The sequence below is a fragment of the Crinia signifera genome, chromosome 2, assembly GCF_055691185.1.
Source record: "Crinia signifera chromosome 2, ASM5569118v1, whole genome shotgun sequence".
In the NCBI taxonomy this organism is placed as follows: domain Eukaryota; kingdom Metazoa; phylum Chordata; class Amphibia; order Anura; family Myobatrachidae; genus Crinia; species Crinia signifera.
In genome coordinates this window covers 140415337-140434419 of record NC_139218.1, presented here as the reverse complement: position 1 = coordinate 140434419, position 19083 = coordinate 140415337, and the positions used below count along the sequence as shown (strand labels likewise).

Below are 19083 nucleotides of genomic sequence, written 5' to 3'. Positions count from 1 at the left end.
ACATGTACCCCAGCTGTTACATTACCTTACTGACTAGTGGGACCAGGTGCTGGTTTAATAAAATACGGGGACCCAGTATTTTTGGAACCAGGACTGATCTAAGAGCCCAGCACTGGTTCCTTAAATACATGGAGACCTTACGCAACCCCCCCCCCCCCCCCCCCTGTATTTCTAGAAGCACAGGGCTGCAGCTTTTCTTTATTTATTATTTGTAACTCTTTCTTATATTTTTAAACACAGAAGAACCATGCAGATCTCACTGATTTGTGCGTGCTTCATGTTCGGCAGTGTTTGGCTGCCCGCAAATTTGTCAGCCAAACACTATCAGAAAACGCGAATGCACCAAGCACAGGAACTTAGTAAATCACTGAATTTAAAAAAAACAGACCTTTGTAAATTCATAACCAGCCGATTTGCAACCGGCAGAAACACAGGGGCTTAGTAACTTTATCCCTATTAAAGTGTGACAAAAAAAAATTTCTGCCCTTGTGATTTTGCTATTTCTTTTTTTAATATTGCAGCTAATGTGTTTAGTTGTGCTTTTAAATTGAGTACTTCGTTTTTTATTAACATACTGTAAATCACATAGTTGAAGAACAATGAATATTTATATTATACTGTACTTAGATAATAGCACAACTGTCCCCTTAGCACAGGGCTGGGCGATTGCGGCCCTCCAGATGTTGAGGAACTACACATCCCAGGATGCTTTGCATTAGTTTTGCTATGTGCCATGCTGAAACTGATGCAAGGCATGCTGGGATGTATAGTTCCTCAACATCTGGAGGGCCGCAATTGCCCAGCCCTGCCTTAGCAGCTAGTGTTGAGACTCTTGCATCTTTTACTTCTGCTTTCCTAATGCTGACTGTCATGCCTTTTTTTATATGAAAATGTATTTTTCACCAGCCACTTCCTTTTAGTAGTTCGTAATACACTGATGAGCATTTACTAGATAAATGAATTCCCCTTTCCCACAGCAGATGAGCGGCTTTCAGGATAGCTTTGCATACCCCCCCCCCCCTCCAGCGGCGCCGGGCAGGGGGAAAGCCGCTCAGTGTGTATGCACTGAGTGTCTTTCCCCGCAGCGATGAACGCGATCATCACTGTCCATACACGCTGGTCATAGTTGCCCATAGTGTGTGCAACCCGGAAAAAGTCCCGTTACCATGGGTAATGCATTTGGAAGAGATATGCAGATCTTGTGCAGAGAGGAGAGATTGGGCAGTATTCATTGGCTGTTTGTGATTTAAACAGCGCTTTTGGACCCAAACAGAACAAGCACACTTTCTCTTTAAATAAATAATTTTGGACATTTATTGTTTAAAAAATATAAATCAACTGGCCAGTAGCACACAACATAAATAAAAGTCAAATCACAATATATATAAAAATATATAGACATTACTAACTACTTATAGAAGAGCAACTGTGGTTTTCAATAAGCTCTTAATAGCAAAGCATATCCAGGCTTGTCAGCAATATATCAGTTAGTTGTTAGTATCTTAGTCCCAATTGGATATGCAAATGCCAAAGTTTTCAATGCAGCCAGCGATGGGGCTTTCTGCGGCGAAGGTGGTTTGTTTTCAGCGAGGATCGCAGAAAACAAGCCATCCTCGCCATCTAACCCCCTCGCCGGCCACTAGCCCTATTCTGTGTTCCTCGCAGGCGAGGATTCCCCCGAACGGTGAGGTGCGCTGCTAACGTAGCGAGCCTGCTACATATAGCGGCGACCCTCGCTATTTTGACGGGCGCACTTGCCATTTCCACCTTGCTGGAAAAACCCAGCGTGGTGGAAACGGTGAGTGCAGGGGGGGGACAGTTGAATAGTGACCCGGGAGCTGTGTCGGTGAGCTAGCGGCACTGTTTGCCGTCACAGCTCACCAAAGGCATTGAATCATTGAAACACCATTGTGTTGCGAGATATTTTAAGATAAGCAATATATGTTGGTGTAGTTCGGTCAGTAGTCTCATGTGTGAGCAGAAGTATTTTATATTAAATTTGGCACAATACAGATAACCAGTGGAGGGACAGCAGTTCAGCAGATGAATATTTAGCAAGGAAGATCAGTCTCAAAGCTACATTCAAAGTGGACTGTGGTATTAGAAGTATACAGTACACTGTGGAAACCAGTAAGGGACCAATTGTATAATTTATGAGGAAGATAATCAGTACATGTATTAGAGCAGGCATGCCCAAAGTCCGGCCCAGGGGCCAATTGCGCCCCATGATGTCACTTCAAGTGGCCTTCAGCCAGAAGCGGGCGGCTGGAGGCTGATGTGGGAGGCACAGCAGAGGACTCTAGAGGTGGGACCCCGGTGAGCGCGCCTTTACCCAGGGCCGAAACTAGGTGTTACGGCGCCCGGGGCGGCAGTCATTTGGTCACCCACCCGGCGGGGGACACACACCAAATGACTGCCTTGGCTTGGGGACAGGCAGCGGGGGTTCGGGGACTGGAGTAGGTTAACTCCGGCTCCTAGCGCTGCTGGGCAGTGGGCGGGAAGCAGATTTTCAAAAGACTTGCTGGACGCTGATTGGCTGAATTCAGCCAATCAGCGTTCGGCAAGTCTTTTCAAAATCATCAGCGCTTCCCGCCGCCAGGCAAATAGGGCTAGGAGACGGAGTGACGAGTGAGTGAAAACTGCCACTACCCCAGTCCCTGGACCCCCGCTGCCAACATACCTGTGTGCAGCCAGAGGGGGTAGGCAGCGTCCAGGGGTCCAGGGACTGGTGTAGCGGCAGCCTTCACTCACTCCGTCTCCTAGTGCTATCTGTCTGTGCCTGGCGGCGGGAAGCGCTGATGACTTTGAAAAGACTTTTCAAAATCTGCTTCCCACCCACCGCCCGGCAGCGCTTGGAGTCGGAGTTAACCCACCAGTCCCCGGACCCCCGCTGCCCGTCCCCGGGACCCCGCTGCCCATCCCCGGGACCCCGCTGCCCGTCCCCGGGATCCCGTTGCCCGTCCCCGGACCCGCTGCCAGGAGTCCCAGGACCGCACACTAGCGCGCCCCCCCCCCCTCCAGTGCCCGGTGCGCATGACCCCCCAGCCCCCCCCCTAGTTACGGCCCTGCTTTACCTTGCTGGCTTGCTGTCTGTATTGGTGAGGGGGTGACGGCTGTCACAGTAAGACATGTTTGCCATCTTTCAGGTGAGTATGCTTCCAACTCCTGCTACTGCAATTATATATCACCCTCCACCTCGATCACAGTGACAGCAGTGTGCGGGGAGCAGAAAAGGGGAAGCTTGCTCGCGTAATATGCGGAGCGGAGAAGGGCTGTGGCGGGAGCCCCCGTATTTTAAGAATCAGGCCCAACCAGGCCTAACCAGCCAGCAGGGTAATGCCAAAGCCGGGGGGGAGACTTTTTATACAAGTCCCCCCGGCCAAAGAATTAACCCTACCGACCAGTCAGCCTGCCCCCCCCCCCCCCCAATATAGGCCTCCCCCTCTAGGACTTACCTGACCAGGCTGAAGCCTGGTGCTGTCCCCGGTGACCCTGGGCTGTGGTCACCGGGCTGATTCCAGTGTAAAAAATAGAATAAACTATTGTTTAATACTGTGGAACTGTGAGTCCCATCAAGCCTCCCCCGCATGCTGGGACTTGGAGAACCACAAGTCCCAGCATGCGGGACATTAAACACACACACACACACACACACATGAAAAATAAAACTTTAATACATTCAAAGCCCTTTCATACTGATACTTACCTATCTTGAGCCCGTAGGTAGGTCCGGGGCTCCATGGCCCAGGGGTCCGCCGAAATCCATCAGGCCAATTAGAAGCCGCAAAATTTGGCTCCTGATTGGCCGCTAGGCGGCCAGTAGAATCATACGGAGGAGAAGCGCTGAAGATAAACCTTCGGTGCTTCCCCTGTTCGCTGGTGCCGGAATGTCGATTTTTTTATTTTGCCAAGTACCGGAGGTCACTACATAAGTTAGCCATTAAAAACCTAACCTTATTTGCCCGACATGTACCAATTTCTGACGTACAAACACATATATTAGAAGAGGGTCGCTGTCTGCTTCTAACATGCTCCATATATAATACAAAGCTCACAATTGTTAACATTTACGCGCCCAATCAGGGACAACCGGCCTTCCTCAGGAAGGTTCTAGATACGGTTGATTCGCTTAAGCAAGGGATCTTGGTGATAGGGGGCGATTTCAACTGGGCACTAGACCCTCTCCAAGATGTAACGCCATCTCCTAAATCTCCTCAGAATTCACAAACCAGGGAGGTTAAGCGCTTGTTTCACACTCACCAACTATCAGATGTTTGGCGGATTCACCACCCTACCGAACGAGATTTCACTTACTACTCACCCCCCCATCAATCTTACTCTAGACTAGATTATTTCCTCCTGAACCACAACTGCCTGCACTTGATCCGAGATTCTTCCATTGGCTCCATAACCTGGTCCGACCACGCCCCTGTTTATATAGACATCTCCTTGGATATGGCCCCTAGACAACGTTCCTGGCACTTTAATGAATCTCTACTCTCAGACCCATACTACAAGTCTCGGTACTTGTGTACTTTCACGGCTATCACAATGTGCATCGTACAGGGAAAAATCGCATCGCATGCGATCGCATGAGATCGCATGCGATCTGATGCGATGCAATGTCATTTTTCACAGAAATTATGGACATGAGTTGACATCATGTAAAATGCACCCCAAATGTGAATTTTCACACTGTACCACCCCCACTATCAACGCCAACCCGAAGCGTAGCGTGCGCAGCGAGCCCGCGAGGGGCGGCGGTACGCGTCCTATGACCTTTTCATACCCCCACTATCCACGTCGGCGTGGAGTTGAGAATAGAAAGTGTGGCGAGCGCAGCGAGCCACCGAGCCCGAAGCGTGGCGAGCACAGCGAGCCCCCCGAGGGGACACGGATACCTGTGAAGCCCGCGAGGGGACACGGATCTCTGTGAAGGTATCCGTGGGGCGCGCTGCGCTCGCCACGCTTCGGGCTCGGTGGCTCGCTGCGCTCGCCACACTTTCTGTTCTCAACTCAACATGGATAGTGGGGGTATGAAAAGGTCGTAGGACGCGTACCGTCGCCGCTCGCCACGCTTCGGGTTGACGTTGATAGTGGGAGTGGTACAGTGTGAAAAATGACATTTGGGGTGTATTTTACATGATGTCAACTCATGTCCATTATTTCTGTGAAAAATGACATCGCATCGCATCAGATCGCATGCGATCTCATGCGATTTTATCAAAAAAGCATAAAAACACGGGAAAATCGCATCCCATCGCATTCCATCGCATGCCACTACATATGGCATGCGATGGGAGCCGTGAAAGTACACAAGTACCCAAATCTCAATTAGAAGAAGCCCTGGACACCTATGTGGAACATAATGTCACCCCCGATGTCTCTGATATGGTGATCTGGGAGGCACACAAATGTGTTATGAGGGGAAAATTGGGGTTATTTATTAAAAAACAAAAACAGAGTAAAATTGATGACCTCCTTCAGAAAATCCAAATACTAGAAACTACCCATAAAGCATCCCTGTCCTCCACCACATTTGTAGAACTCACCTCCGCTAGGTCAGCTCTCAATAAACTATTGTTGGACAAAGTGAAATTGGTATTTCGGAAATGTCGTAATCGATATTACCGCTGGGGGAATAAACCGGGCAAAATGCTCGCTAAGGCACTCCTTACCCAAAGGTCCCTTTCTTTCATTCCCTCTATTAAAAACACTCTAGCCCAAACACTACATGACACGGACTCCATTGCAGCTACCTTCTGCTCATATTACTCCTCCTTATATAACTTAAATCCCCCAAAGACCCCTGAACAACTCGAAGAACAACAACGCCATATTAGATCCTACCTTATGAAAATTGGCTTCCCTACCTTAACCGATGAGCTTAAAAACGATCTCGAGAGACCTTTTACAGAATTAGAGCTGACCGAGGCGATTAAAACAACCCCCTCAGGTAAAAGTCCTGGCCCGTATGTTTTTACCATCTCTTACTACAAAGCTTTCAAAGACAGTACTACCTCTATTACTACGGGCATGCAACACAGTAAATACTACTCATCCCTTCCCCCTCCAATCATTAGAAGCCCACATTACTATAATCCCTAAAGAGGGCAAAGATCCATCCCTTTGCCCCAGCTACCGCCCCATCTCACTTTAATATTGATGTGAAACTCTACGCCAAATTACTAGCGAACAGATTAAAACACCTCTTGCCAGCTATTATTCACAATGACCAGGTGGGCTTTGTGCCAGGCCGTGAAGCCAAAGATAATACCTCCAAAATAATTGCCCTTATACACCACCTTACAACCACTAAAACCCCTGGAATCCTTCTCAACAGACGCCGAGAAGGCATTTGATAGAATTGATTGGGGCTTCATGAGGGGTGTACTGAGCCACCTGGGTTTGGGACCGACATGCCTACAATGTATTTTAGCCCTATATACCTCCCCCTCCGCTAGAATATGGGTCAATGGCACCCTGTCTAATTCGTTCACTATCAGCAATGGGACCCGACAGGGGTGCCCGCTCTCCCCCCTAATTTTCGTCCTATGCATAGAAGCTCTGGCCAGAGCGATCAGAGGAAACCAAAACATCGGGATTACAATAGCTGGACAAGAATACAAGCTAGCGCTCTTTGCGGACGACCTACTTGCCACAATTACTAATCCCACGACCTCCCTCCCTAACTTAATGTCCGAATTTCAGTGTTTCAGCACCCTCTCTAATTACAAAATAAATTTTTCCAAGTCGGCGGCTATGAACATTTCCGCCTCTCCGACTACTGTGACAAACCTCAAAACCTAATTTCCCTTTACATGGCACACATCCCACCTCAAATATCTGGGAATAAACATCTCCAATGATCTTACTAGACTGTTTGACCTCAATTTCACCCCTCTTCTACACAAACTTCGCGCGGACCACCAATGCTGGAAATCTAGACCCTTTTCCTGGTTTGGCAGAGTAGGGATCCTCAAAATGAACTCACTTCCGAAAATATTATATCTCCTACAGACCCTCCCTATTAAAATTCCACCTAGATGGTTTAGAGAGATTCAATCCCTTTTCCGGGACTTTGTCTGGGGAAATAAAAGACCACGAGTGGGCCTTGCTTTACTTCAGAGACAAAAAAATGCAGGGGGTATTAGATTGCCGGACGTTCAAGGGTACTACCAAGCTTGTCTATTAAACAGAATAATAGATTGGTCCAGATCAAACACCAACAAGCAATGGGTCCAGATAGAAAGCCACTCACTCTCTTCCCCTATCAATATTGCACCCTGGCTCTCACATCTACCCAGCTCTACCCACCCTACAATAAGCCCAACCCTGGTCTGTTGGAAGACTATTCACAAATCCCCATCCATCTCTTAACTCACCTCCCCTTACATGTCCTTTCTTTTTGACAAACGCTTTCCCCCGGATACGAGTCCACTACCTTCCGCCCATGGTATGACCTGGGTTTATACCGAGTGGGCCAGCTACTGTCCGAGGGATCGGTAGTCCCTTTTACGGATCTACAAAATAAATGGAACTTACCTGCAAATGACCTTTGGAGATACCTTCAAACACGTCACTACCTTACCTCCCTGAATGCCTCAACCCCAAGACCTTCCACCCTTACCCCCTTTGAACAGCTATGTGAGGCGAAAGATCCTCCTCCTCGTCCAGTATCCCAGATTTACAATCTCCTATTGGAAGACAGGAGCCATAGCCCTCCTCCTTTCACTACGAGATGGAATGCAGATCTGAAGGTAGACCACAAAGAAGCTGATTGGGAAAAAAAATTCAAATTAGCACATCATTGTTCCCCTAGCACACTGGTGGTCGAGACACAATATAAGTTGCTGTCACGATGGTACAGATGCCCTGACACACTTTCTAAAATGGGCTACGGTCTTCCCAACAAATGTTGGCGATGTTCCGCGAGCCCGGGAGATCTCCTACACATCTGGTGGAGCTGCCCATCCATACAATCCTTCTGGCATAATGTTATTGCCATCTCTGGGAAAATACTGGGTGAACCGGCCCCATCAGACCCTTTGTTCTGGTTATTCCACTACTCAACAGGCTCAATCTCAAGATATAAGAAATTTATCCTTTGTCGCCTAAACAATGCGGCAAAGGCAGTTATTCCTGTCCGGTGGCGCTCTCCACTTCCCCCAACAATTTCAGACTGGTTTAGCCGGTTAGATTCCTATATTGACATGGAGGATATAGTCTGCTCGGCTGAAGACGATTCTGCTGCTTTTAGGTATACTTGGTCAGCATGGATAAACTTTAAAGAATCTCCCTCCTATAGAGCAGCATTACCACCCCTCCCGCCACAACTACCCTAGTGCTACCACAGCTCGATGACGATGCCTCAGACCCCACCTCTTATATGCCTCACACACACATCACCCATACCCCTTAAACTCTCTAGAGGAGTATATGCTTATCACCTCCTAACGGATTTTTATGTTCTATATCGGATCCACCCTCACCCCCAATCCCCTCCCCCACCCCCCCCTCCTTTTCATCACCTAAATCCCTCTTACTCCCTACCTTTTTAAGCTTTTGTATGCTCATATATCCATGCAATTTTATATACTGTTGGATTATTGTTAAGACTATCCTACACTTTTGTATTCCCGTTTATTGTACCCCTTTAAAATTCAATAAACATATTTTGCACTAAAAACCTAACCTTAGTTTGGCAAACAAATAATTCTGTTCTTTTTTTTTTTATTACATTTTTTGTTTTGGTTAACTTTATAAAATTCAATACATTCTCTGCTGATGAAATCCCTGTTTTTCTCTTTTTCAGGTGATTATTCTATTTCTTGGATTTAAGCTTGGATTTAAATGAGCAGTCTCAGCCTGAATCCTCCCCTCCCTCAATAGCTGAAGAATCCAGCATTAGAGATGGTCTCCACTGAGCTGTGTCAGAGCTGCAGGTGGCATATTTTGCTGCACACCTTTATCAGTTGGTTATAAAATAATGAAAGTAAAAAATTCACTCCGGCAATTGTCATAATGCAGAAGTTGGGGATCAGTGAGCATCTTCGCAGTCCATTGGGACAGCTTATTCTTGTCAACTCTCTGACATGTGGCCTGGAGGTGTGTCTGGCAGCTGGAATCACCTTTGTCCCACCTTTGCTGCTAGAAGCTGGAGTGGAGGAAAAATTCATGACTATGGTCCTAGGTATGTATTAACATATACATCAAGTTATGCACCAGCAGTTTTTTTTAAAATAACATCTGAAGACTAATACATGTAGATTACTGAAGTATTCACCTATAGCTGGCACAAAGCTACAGTGGGGATGTCCATTGGTGCTGTAGCGGGATGTATACATGTCTGCATGTGGTTGCCTGGACGCTGTTATGCTGATCTGTGCTCTGTTATGCATAGAGTAGTGTATAGTTGACATCATAAGAGAAGTACAATGAGTGTTGGCAATACAGCTGCTATGGAGCCAAGAAGTGAGGTATCCTGTGATTCTGGATTCTCCACCCCCCATCCTGTCTATACCAATGCCCTCAATCACTTTTCTTGACACCACTGCTCAGCTTTGAAAAGAGCTTGCCTCTTCTGAGCAAAATAGGTGCAGTTGGCTCTTTGAGTGCCAAGGAAATTTGTCAAAATAGGTGTGAAAATTGGCAAGCAAGCCTTTTAATTAATAGAAGCTCTTGTTTGACCTTTCCCAAAAAGTTGGGAGCCCCTCAGACTATGGGCAGTATTCAATGAGAAATTTCGGCGTGTGCAGCGAATCCTGTTTAGGATTCGCTGCATACTCGCTGCGTTCCGGAGGGCTGGCTGCCACTCGCTCTCTCCGTATTCAATGTCGGAGGGGCGAGTAGCCCCTCGCGGTGAATCTTAACCCCTGCAGCGGACGAGCGTCCGAGGCAGGGAGCTGTGGGACGGTGGCAGGCAGGGAGATTGAAGTCTCCCTGCCTGCCCCAGAACGTATGTGGGGGGGGGAGGAGGGCTCCCCGGGACCCAGGCAGCACAAGCTGCCCCCCCCCCCCCAGAGCTAGCAGGGGACCGGGTATATTCACTGCTCCCGATCATGCATATGTAATGATCGGGTGCAGTGAATATATGAATATCTAATGAGCGGCTCGGCTCCCGGCCTCCTGCTGGCTGCTCTGTGTAAAAAAAATATATATATTCATGTGCTATAAGCACATGAATAAAAATAGCATGCCCCTTCTCAGAATAAAATTCCTGATGTTTTGACACCAAAATTAAAACAAAAAACCTTTTATTTAAAAAGTTCACATTCCACTTCACCTTGAAAAGATGGAGAATTGCTACACGGAGAGACACGGCGAAAATCACTCAGAAAGACGGCGAGAAGTGCACGTTGAATAGGGTTGCTCGCTTTTTGAGAGCAAAAGTCTCCGTCCAACGCGAGAAAAGCACAAACTCGCCATAAAACATGGCAAATTTTTCTCATTGAATACTGCCCTATGACACTCAAGCAATATCACTGGGACATCCCACCAGTTTTGTTACGCATCTCCGCAATGAACAGTTCAGAACCTGGTAGGCATGCGTACAGTAATTATACATGGATTTTTCTGTGATGGACATACTGGTCAGAATTCTGTAGATATGGACTGATATTCTGTCTTGGGAGTTTACAGTATATACTGTTTACCTTTGTTGCTCACAATCACAGTACTAAGAGTTCAAAGGTTGGCCATGGAAATGTTGTGTAGTAGTTTTTAGACACTATAGGCAGGACTATATTCGTCCTTGACTCCTATAGAGTACATGCCTGTATATAGGAGTAATTAAGTGTACTTTGGTGAAATATATCAATACCTCAATATATATATACACTAGTAAGCCCACTCGAAGAAAATGCTTCGAAAGTTAGTAGATGTAGTTTCACTTGCTGCCAACAGATGGCACTGTTTTGGAGTCACACAGACACTTGACATAGTTACATAGTAGGTGAGGCTGAATAAAGACTTGCGTCCATCTAGTTCAACCTATGTTTATAATAGTTTATCCCTTGTTGACAACAAGGGATAAACAAGTTGTTGTGTAGTATGTTCCAATATTTTAAAGACAGATTATGTCACTTATTCGTACAGACGGAGCCGGGCTTTTCTTTGCAGGGGATGGCGATGGCGACGCCAGCCGCCATCCCCCGCCATCTGTATCTGTATCCCCCGGGTCCCCGCCGGCTTGTCGGCGGTCACCCGGGTCCCCACCGCCTCCCTGCACCCCCCCCCCCCTAACCCTGTCCATCTCCCTGAAGTGGAGACGGACAGTTTCCCATCGCCCCACCGCATGGAAACTGAGACGCGCGTGCGCATGAGATGCACGCGTGTCTCAGTCAGATGGAGAGCCGGGCTGCTGGCGGATCTCCAGCGGTGACAGTCTGGCGATTCGCCAGCAAGAGGGAGCCTGGCTCCATCTGTACCTGTGGATGTTTTTAACCAATAAACGTCTCTTCTCTAGTGTAAATAGTCCCAGATTGCTTAATCTTTCCTCGTAGCTTAAAGTCTCCATTCCCCTTATAAGCTTTGTTGCTCTTCTTTGGATTTTTTTCTAATTCTATGATGTCCTTTTTATAGTGTGGGGCCCAGAATTGTACTCCGTATTCGAGGTGCGGTCTAACCAATGCTTTGTACAGTGGCATAATTACTTTTGAGTCCCTAGTTTCCATGCCCCTTTTAATACATGCTAGAGTTTTGTTGGCCTTATATATCATATATAGATGATGTATCCCAACCGCTCGGTGACACGTCATCATTGATATCAGCACAGCACACGTGTTGCCGAGTGGTTGGCAGGTCCTGCTTCCGGCATCCATTATGCACACGGGGATCAGGTATATAAGGTGAGCACTTGGTAATGTATTTTGTCTGATGAAAGTGCCATAAATAAACTATTAGCTGACCCTGTACTTAGGAGTGGCCCACCTGTCACGTTAAGGAAATAGCAAAGTAAACTCTATAGTTTAAGATGACTTATAATATGGTTGATACAGTATGAGGAAGAGGTGAGATATCAGAAAGTTAAACAGAATAAAGTTTTGCACATGCCGGTGATGACCCATATAACAAATTCCTAAGGTATAACAGGAAATGACTGTATAGATATAATAAATGCAATCAACTAAAATGAACGTTGTAACGGTGTGAGAATCAGAAAGTGAGAGATTTTGTGAGAATTCTTTTGTTAAAAGGGCAGTAATTCAAATGGTAAATCAACCTAGTTTTGCAGTATAAATGATTATAAATGTATAAATGATTATAAATGATTACCGTTTAAAAAAATAAAAAATAAAAAACAGGTAAATCTTTCTGATTCTAAAGGGGTATTCAATCCTGTGTCACGACTGTCGATCTGTCCCGACAGCCGTGACCCTGGCTCGTTTTCATTTTGCTCTACAGCATATCGCCAGGCGGGATTCAATGTCCGACCTGCCGATCGGTGAAAAGGGGGTGTATCCACAAAAATGGCCGTGGATTGTCGAGATTGGGCCCTGATCACGAAATTCATGGCCGTAATCGACAAAACGGGCAAGAGGATGGGATACCCCTCCTAACACCCTATTACATGTAATGTTCATACAATAATGTGTTGGAAGACATTTTGGGCCAAATATATTAGAGTGAGAGATTCAGAAAGTGAAAGGTTTTGGGAGAGTTTTCACTTTTTTTTTTTACAAGCGGCAATCAATTACATGGCAAAATGTTTTGGGTTTTTTCAGTGCTAATGATTTCTGCTTTACAAAAATGGGTAAACTCTCAAAATCTCTCACTTTCTGATTCACACCATATTACATTTGGCCCTTTGTGTCTGTTGGTTAGTACATATTATTAGCAACACATCCTGTCCCATAATGTACAACCAATTGCAGCTTTATTTAAGGTGACCTCTAACAAACTCATACAGAATACAAGAAACAGTTTACTACTTTTAAATGGTATTAATGTTGGTGGTGAGCCGTGGATACTAATGGGTACATTTATTAAGATGGGAGTTCTATTGAAGATGGGAAGATAATATACTGTATAGAATCTGATTGGTTGCCATCTTTAATAGAAGTTAGTAAATTTACACCTTGGAATACAGTATCTTACCACAGCACGTATTGTTAATGGCAATATTTAGATACATGTGCTTTTTAGGATGATGTTGTGAATATACACATTCCTCCCAAGGCAGATGTTGGCATACTCCCATGAGGCATGCCGCCGTGGTGTGGTTATGCCCCCATTTTGACTTATAACGTTGGAAGGTAAACCATATCTGGTATTGGGGAAATAATTGTGATGATTAGGGCTTTATCATAAACAATTAGAGATTGGCTTCCTGTGCATGACATATATGAAAAGCTTTAAAAGCCATGTAACTTGAAGTACTAATTTGACATTTTCCTGTGTGTTTACATGAAATGTAGGAACCACGTACAATACCTGCTTTAATTTGTTGTGGTACCATGGTATACATATAAATACACTATGGGAAATGTTTGCTGTTGATTTAGTAAGTAATAACATATATCTTTGTACAATGAACATCAGACAGATACTTAATTACTTTCCTGGAACAAAGCTGGGCTTGTAGGAAGGGTTGTTTACTGGGTTACATGACTTTGTTGGAAGGCTGTAATTAGTGTTTGCAGTAATCAGATTTATGATGCCTACATGATATTGTTTTCTTAGTGTCGGGATCTACCAAAGCTCTAATTTACTTTATGCCTCTATTTTTATTTCGGCTGTGATATAACTCTTCAAGCCATTATGAAATTCAGTAATTTCTGAAACGCACAGAGAAATAAGATAGCTTGAGGTTATATTTGTTTCTGATCATAATATGTCAATTGGACATACTGTAATAGAGTAATTTGCATTATAAAATAATATGTGGATAAAATAATATAAGAGTAGCTGATGTGTCCTGTTTCAACTGAACAATAATTTGCTGAGTGGGACATTTTACTCCTTTTCCCATCTTAGAAATCGAGTTTGGACAAATCTATGCTTAGTGGGTGGTTGCAAATAACTGTCACAGTTTACAGATCATTTAGCAGGTCCCATGTTCCAGGTTACCCAGCAGGTGCACAAAAGTAGTAGTAGCGCTAGACAATATTAAATTTAAAAGTACACATTTAATATGAAAAAGGATATAACATATAAAAAGCACAACCAATTGAAATGCGAATAGCACAGGCACCTCTATTTCTAAGCTACCAAGTGGAAAGGTCCATTCCTATTATGCCGCCATTATTTCTGTAGGGAATCCCGGATATAGCAACAATGTCTTTTTGATTTTGAAAAAGTGTTGTATAGTTACCGCAGTAGATATCCAAGTGAAGATTTTTAATCCTTTTTTAAGGAAAGCATGACAGCAAATAGTCCTTCAAGTGGATGCAGGTTTAGGGTAATTTTGCAGAGTCCCATAAATTAGCGGTTTCCTGAATGGTGAATTCCGGTGACGGCTGGTCTGGACCAAATGATGAAATGGGTAGCAGGAGGGGAGCCAGAAGTGCTTACGTCGGACGCGTTTCGCTGTAACCAGGTACAGCTTTATCAAAGGGATAAAGCTGATAAAGCTGTACCTGGTTACAGCGAAACGCTAATTTATGGGACTCTGCAAAATTACCCCCAGAAATAATGGCGGCATAATAGGAATGGACTTTTCCACTTGGTAGCTTAGAAATAGAGGTGCCTGTGCTATTCGCATTTCAATTGGTTGTGCTTTTTATATGTTATATCCTTTTTCATATTAAATGTGTACTTTTAAATTTAATATTGTCTAGCGCTACTACATTTGTGTATCTGTTTTTCTTGTCTAAGGACCTATCAATCCCTTTTTTAGTAGCAGTTACACAAACCTATCCCATCACACCGCCCAATTGGGCTGTTTTTACAACCATTCTTACCCAGCAGGTGCACAGGGAGAGTTCACCAACTGTCACATTTTCCAGAACACAATGGTGACACATTGTAGATCGATGGAGGAAGTTTTATCACATAACCCCGAAAAGAATTAACCCATTTTAACACTATTTTTCTGCAAATCTAATCTATTGACCTTTACTTTGATATATAATGTGCCCTGCTGAGACAACAGCATGATAGAAATCATAAAAGTCATCCTTCTGCTGTTAATATATAGATTATTTTTAAAAGTTGGCAAGATTTTATGCTTGTGCATATTTAGAATATAAAGGGCAGCATGATTATGAGGAAGAATATTTGGTACTCTTTACCTAGAACGGCGCCAGCGATTGAAATCGCGGGCGTCGTGGGTAAAAATCGCGGTGATCGCGGTCATCGCGGGCATCGCGGGTAAATCGGGATGGCCGCGATGACCGCGATCACCGCGATTTTCCCATAGGGAACAATGTTAAAACGGCTGATTGACCGCGATTTTACTGTTAAATGCCTCAATGGACCCGATTTGGGGCCAAATAGGCCAAATTAACCCTTAAATGTCCCCCCAAATGTTTAACGCCACCCCACGATCCACGCCAACCTGAAGCGTGGCGAGCGCAGCGAGCCCGCGAGGGGCGGCGGTACGCGTCCTCCGACCTTTTCATGCCCTACTATCCACTAGGGCGTGGTGTGAGAATATAATAGTGTGGCGAGCGCAGCGAGCCACCGAGCCCGAAGCGTGGCGAGCGCAGCGAGCCCCGCGTGGGGACGCGGATACCTTCACAGGTAGACGCGTCCCCTCGCGGGCTTCACAGGTGTCCGCCTCGCCACGGACACCTGTGAAGCCCGCGAGGGGACGCGCATAACTGTGAAGGTATCCGCGTCCCCTCGCGGGGCTCGCTGCGCTCGCCACGCTTCGGGCTCGGTGGCTCGCTGTGCTCGCCACACTATTATATTCTCACACCACGCCCTAGTGGATAGTAGGGCATGAAAAGGTCGGAGGACGCGTACCGCCGCCCCTCGCGGGCTCGCTGCGCTCGCCACGCTTCGGGTTGGCGTGGATCGTGGGGTGGCGTTAAAAATTTGGGGGGACATTTAAGGGTTAATGGGCTCTGTGGCCCATTTAACATTGATTCCTATGGCCAAATCGGGTGGATTGAGCCATTTAACAGTAAAATCGGGTCCATCGCGCCTTTTAACATTGATTCCTATGGGAAATCGGGAGCATCGCGTCGCGGGCATCGCGGGTACATTTATGGACGGCCGCGACGCGACCGACACGATTTCAAAGTTTAACATTGGTTTCAATGGGAAATCGCGGGCATCGCGTCGGTCGCGTTGCGGCCATACATAAATGTACCCGCGATGCCCGCGACGGGCGCCCTTCTAGGTAAAGAGTACCGAATATTTTAAAAAAGTGTATAACTGAATTAGATTTTGTTTGTTCTAACCTAAAGCTACATTATTACATAATAATAATAATAATTATTATTATAATAATAATAATAATTTTATATATATAGCGCTCTTTCTCCAATAGGACTCAATGCGCTTAACAGATAGGCAGGTATTCAATACTTTAATTCTCCTTGTGCAGCGAATCCTGTTTTGGATTCGCTGCACAAACGCCGGGTTCCGGAGGGCTGCAGCATTCGCTGCCAGCCCTCCCTCACCCCCTATTCAACGCCTCAGGGGCTTGCTGCCCCTGGCGGCGAATTTTAACCCCCCGCAGGGAGCCGGAGGACGGCTGCAGGCAGGGAGATGGAAGCCTCCCTGCCTGCGCCGGACACTGTGGAGGTTAAGGAGGGCTTCGGGGACACAGGGAGAGCCCCCCAGAGCAGGCAGGGGGCTGTGTTAGGGAGCCGCTACTGTTAGGGAGCCGCTACACACTGGTCCCGATCGTGCATATGTAATGATCGGGATCAGTGTGCAGTGAATATATGAATATTAATCAGCCCCCTGCTGGTGAATGTGTAAAAAAAAATATATATATAGTTAAAAAAAAAAAAAATAATAATAAAATATATTCATGTGCTGCAAGGACATGAATAAAAATAGCATGCCCCTTCACAGAAAAAAAAAATCTGATTTTTTTTACACCAAAATAAAAAGATGACGATTGTAAAATGGAGAATCCGGGGGAAAATCACTGGAGAAAGCAGTTCTCCACTTCAGCATTGAATACACTCTCGGCGAATTCCACTAAAAGCCCCATTGAAAACCACTGGCGAATTGCGGAGAATCACAAACAGAGAATCGCCAGACATTTGCTCTTCATTTGCAGAGAATTGTGTCCATTGAATAGGGCAAATTGTTTTTTCTGTGAGAAAATTCCCCGTAAACCCAGCGAATTGCCTGATTCCCCAAAAAATATGGCGCATCAGAGGCATTGAATACTGGCCATAGAATGAATGTAATACAGTACAGAAACAATGAAGTACAGAAAAGCTTTTCATAAACAATTCTTAAGGGAATGAAGGAAATGCTTGAGTAAACAGGAAAGTCTTGAGCCTCTCGAAATGTGCAGGGAAGTGAGGGGTAGATTTATTAACAAGTCCCTAACGTTCCCTGAGACCAGTTTTGCTTCACCACTTTTTCGTGGTGCAGCGGCCAAGCACATCACCCAGATTTATTATTTGTAGTGCGTTCGTTATGGGAGTGCGTTATCCCCACCCAACAGGGATATGCGACCTCCCATAACAGCTGGTGTGGTACCTTTCTTTTTTCCACTGCACATGCGCCGGGTAATGTTCGCCAGGGATGCTGTATACCCAGCGCTGTTTTAATTTGAAGTCGCCGGAGACCAGCAAGCGGTGCTGCATATTAGTAGCAGGAGACCCACAGTGCCAGAAGAAGATGGCGATCCAGGACAGGGTTTCATAACAAATGAAGACCCACATCTCCGGATCATACATCAGGCATAGCGGATGTGGATAGTGCATATTCCCCTGATCGACGTTTAATAAATCCTGAGTTACATAAATTCAGAGCTGCATGGCTAAAAGCTGTACCCCCAGATGAATTACAGGAGATCCTAGGTAATGCTAAAAGTTCTTCATCTACAGATCGCATTAATTGGGTGGGACAGTAAGAAATCAGAAGCTGCTTCATGTCACTTGGGCCTTGGTCATGTAGGGATTTGAAACTAGTAAGTTGATCTTGAAAATGATCCATACAGATAGTGGTAGATGCTCAATTTAGTTCAGTAAAACTTTTCGGGTGCATGCAAGGGAGGGGTTAATACTTAGTAAGTAACAAGACATTGGTTCCCCCGGCACACTGAATAGTTTTAGCAACCAATCTTGAACACTACATGATAATAGAATTCAGAGATATTGGTTACATATACCTGCACCATTTTATGGGCAGCCAGTGAAGGGAGTAGATAATGGGAGTTATGTGGCTAGAACAGGGCTGTTTGATCAACAGTGTTTTGCACCAGCTGTAATCGGTGCAGTTCTTTTGCTGGTAGACCAAGGCAGAGGTCATTGCAGTGATCCAAACGAGATGATACAAATGCATGTAGGACTTTTGGCAGATCTTCAGAAGGGATTAAGTGTTTGATTCTGGCTATGTTCCTTATATGAAAGAATGAGGATTTTTTTGTGGCTGATATCTGATGTTTAAGTGTCAAGCCAGCATCCAGTACCATGCCAATATTCCGCACATGATCAGAGTTTTGTAATTCTGTACCCCCAAGTGTCAGTCCAGTTGGGTTGCTATGCTGCAGTCTTTTCCTTTGATATTGAGGTCTTATCAGAAGGAACTCTGTTTATCAGAATTCAGTCTCAGCCAACTGGCACTCATCCATTCCTGGAGCTCAGCTAGACATACATTTAGGGTTGTTTGGGGGTTTTCGGTGCCCGGAGCAAAGGACAAGTACAGTTGTGTATCTTTTGCATAGCAGTGGCAGACAAGGCCATGGCACCTAATTATTCCCTCAGTGGCAGCATATACACTGCAAAAGCATGGGGGATAATATACAACCTTGTGGGACACCGCATGGAAGTGGCACAGATGAAGATGAGTATACTCCAGATGACACTGCCAGCAAGAAATTTGAACCATTTCTAAACTTGTAAAGGGGCTGGTGATGCCATTGCTGCCTCCCTGGATGCCCTCTCTCCACGACAAGGCAGTTCTGTTCTTGCATGGCAGACACATGCATCCATTGTGCATGTGCCA

The 19083-nt window shown here is 45.5% G+C and overlaps 1 protein-coding gene across 1 annotated transcript in view; it reads left to right on the top strand.

Annotated features, from left to right (window-relative positions):
* SLC45A3 (solute carrier family 45 member 3) overlaps positions 1-19083 on the top strand; it is a 56241-nt gene that overhangs the window by 22139 nt on the left and 15019 nt on the right. Inside the window, exon 2 of the mRNA XM_083171102.1 lies at positions 8816-9193. Within this exon, the coding sequence (XP_083027228.1) occupies positions 9025-9193 (169 nt within the window). The 5' untranslated portion in view covers positions 8816-9024. The remainder of the gene's footprint in view (positions 1-8815; positions 9194-19083) is intronic.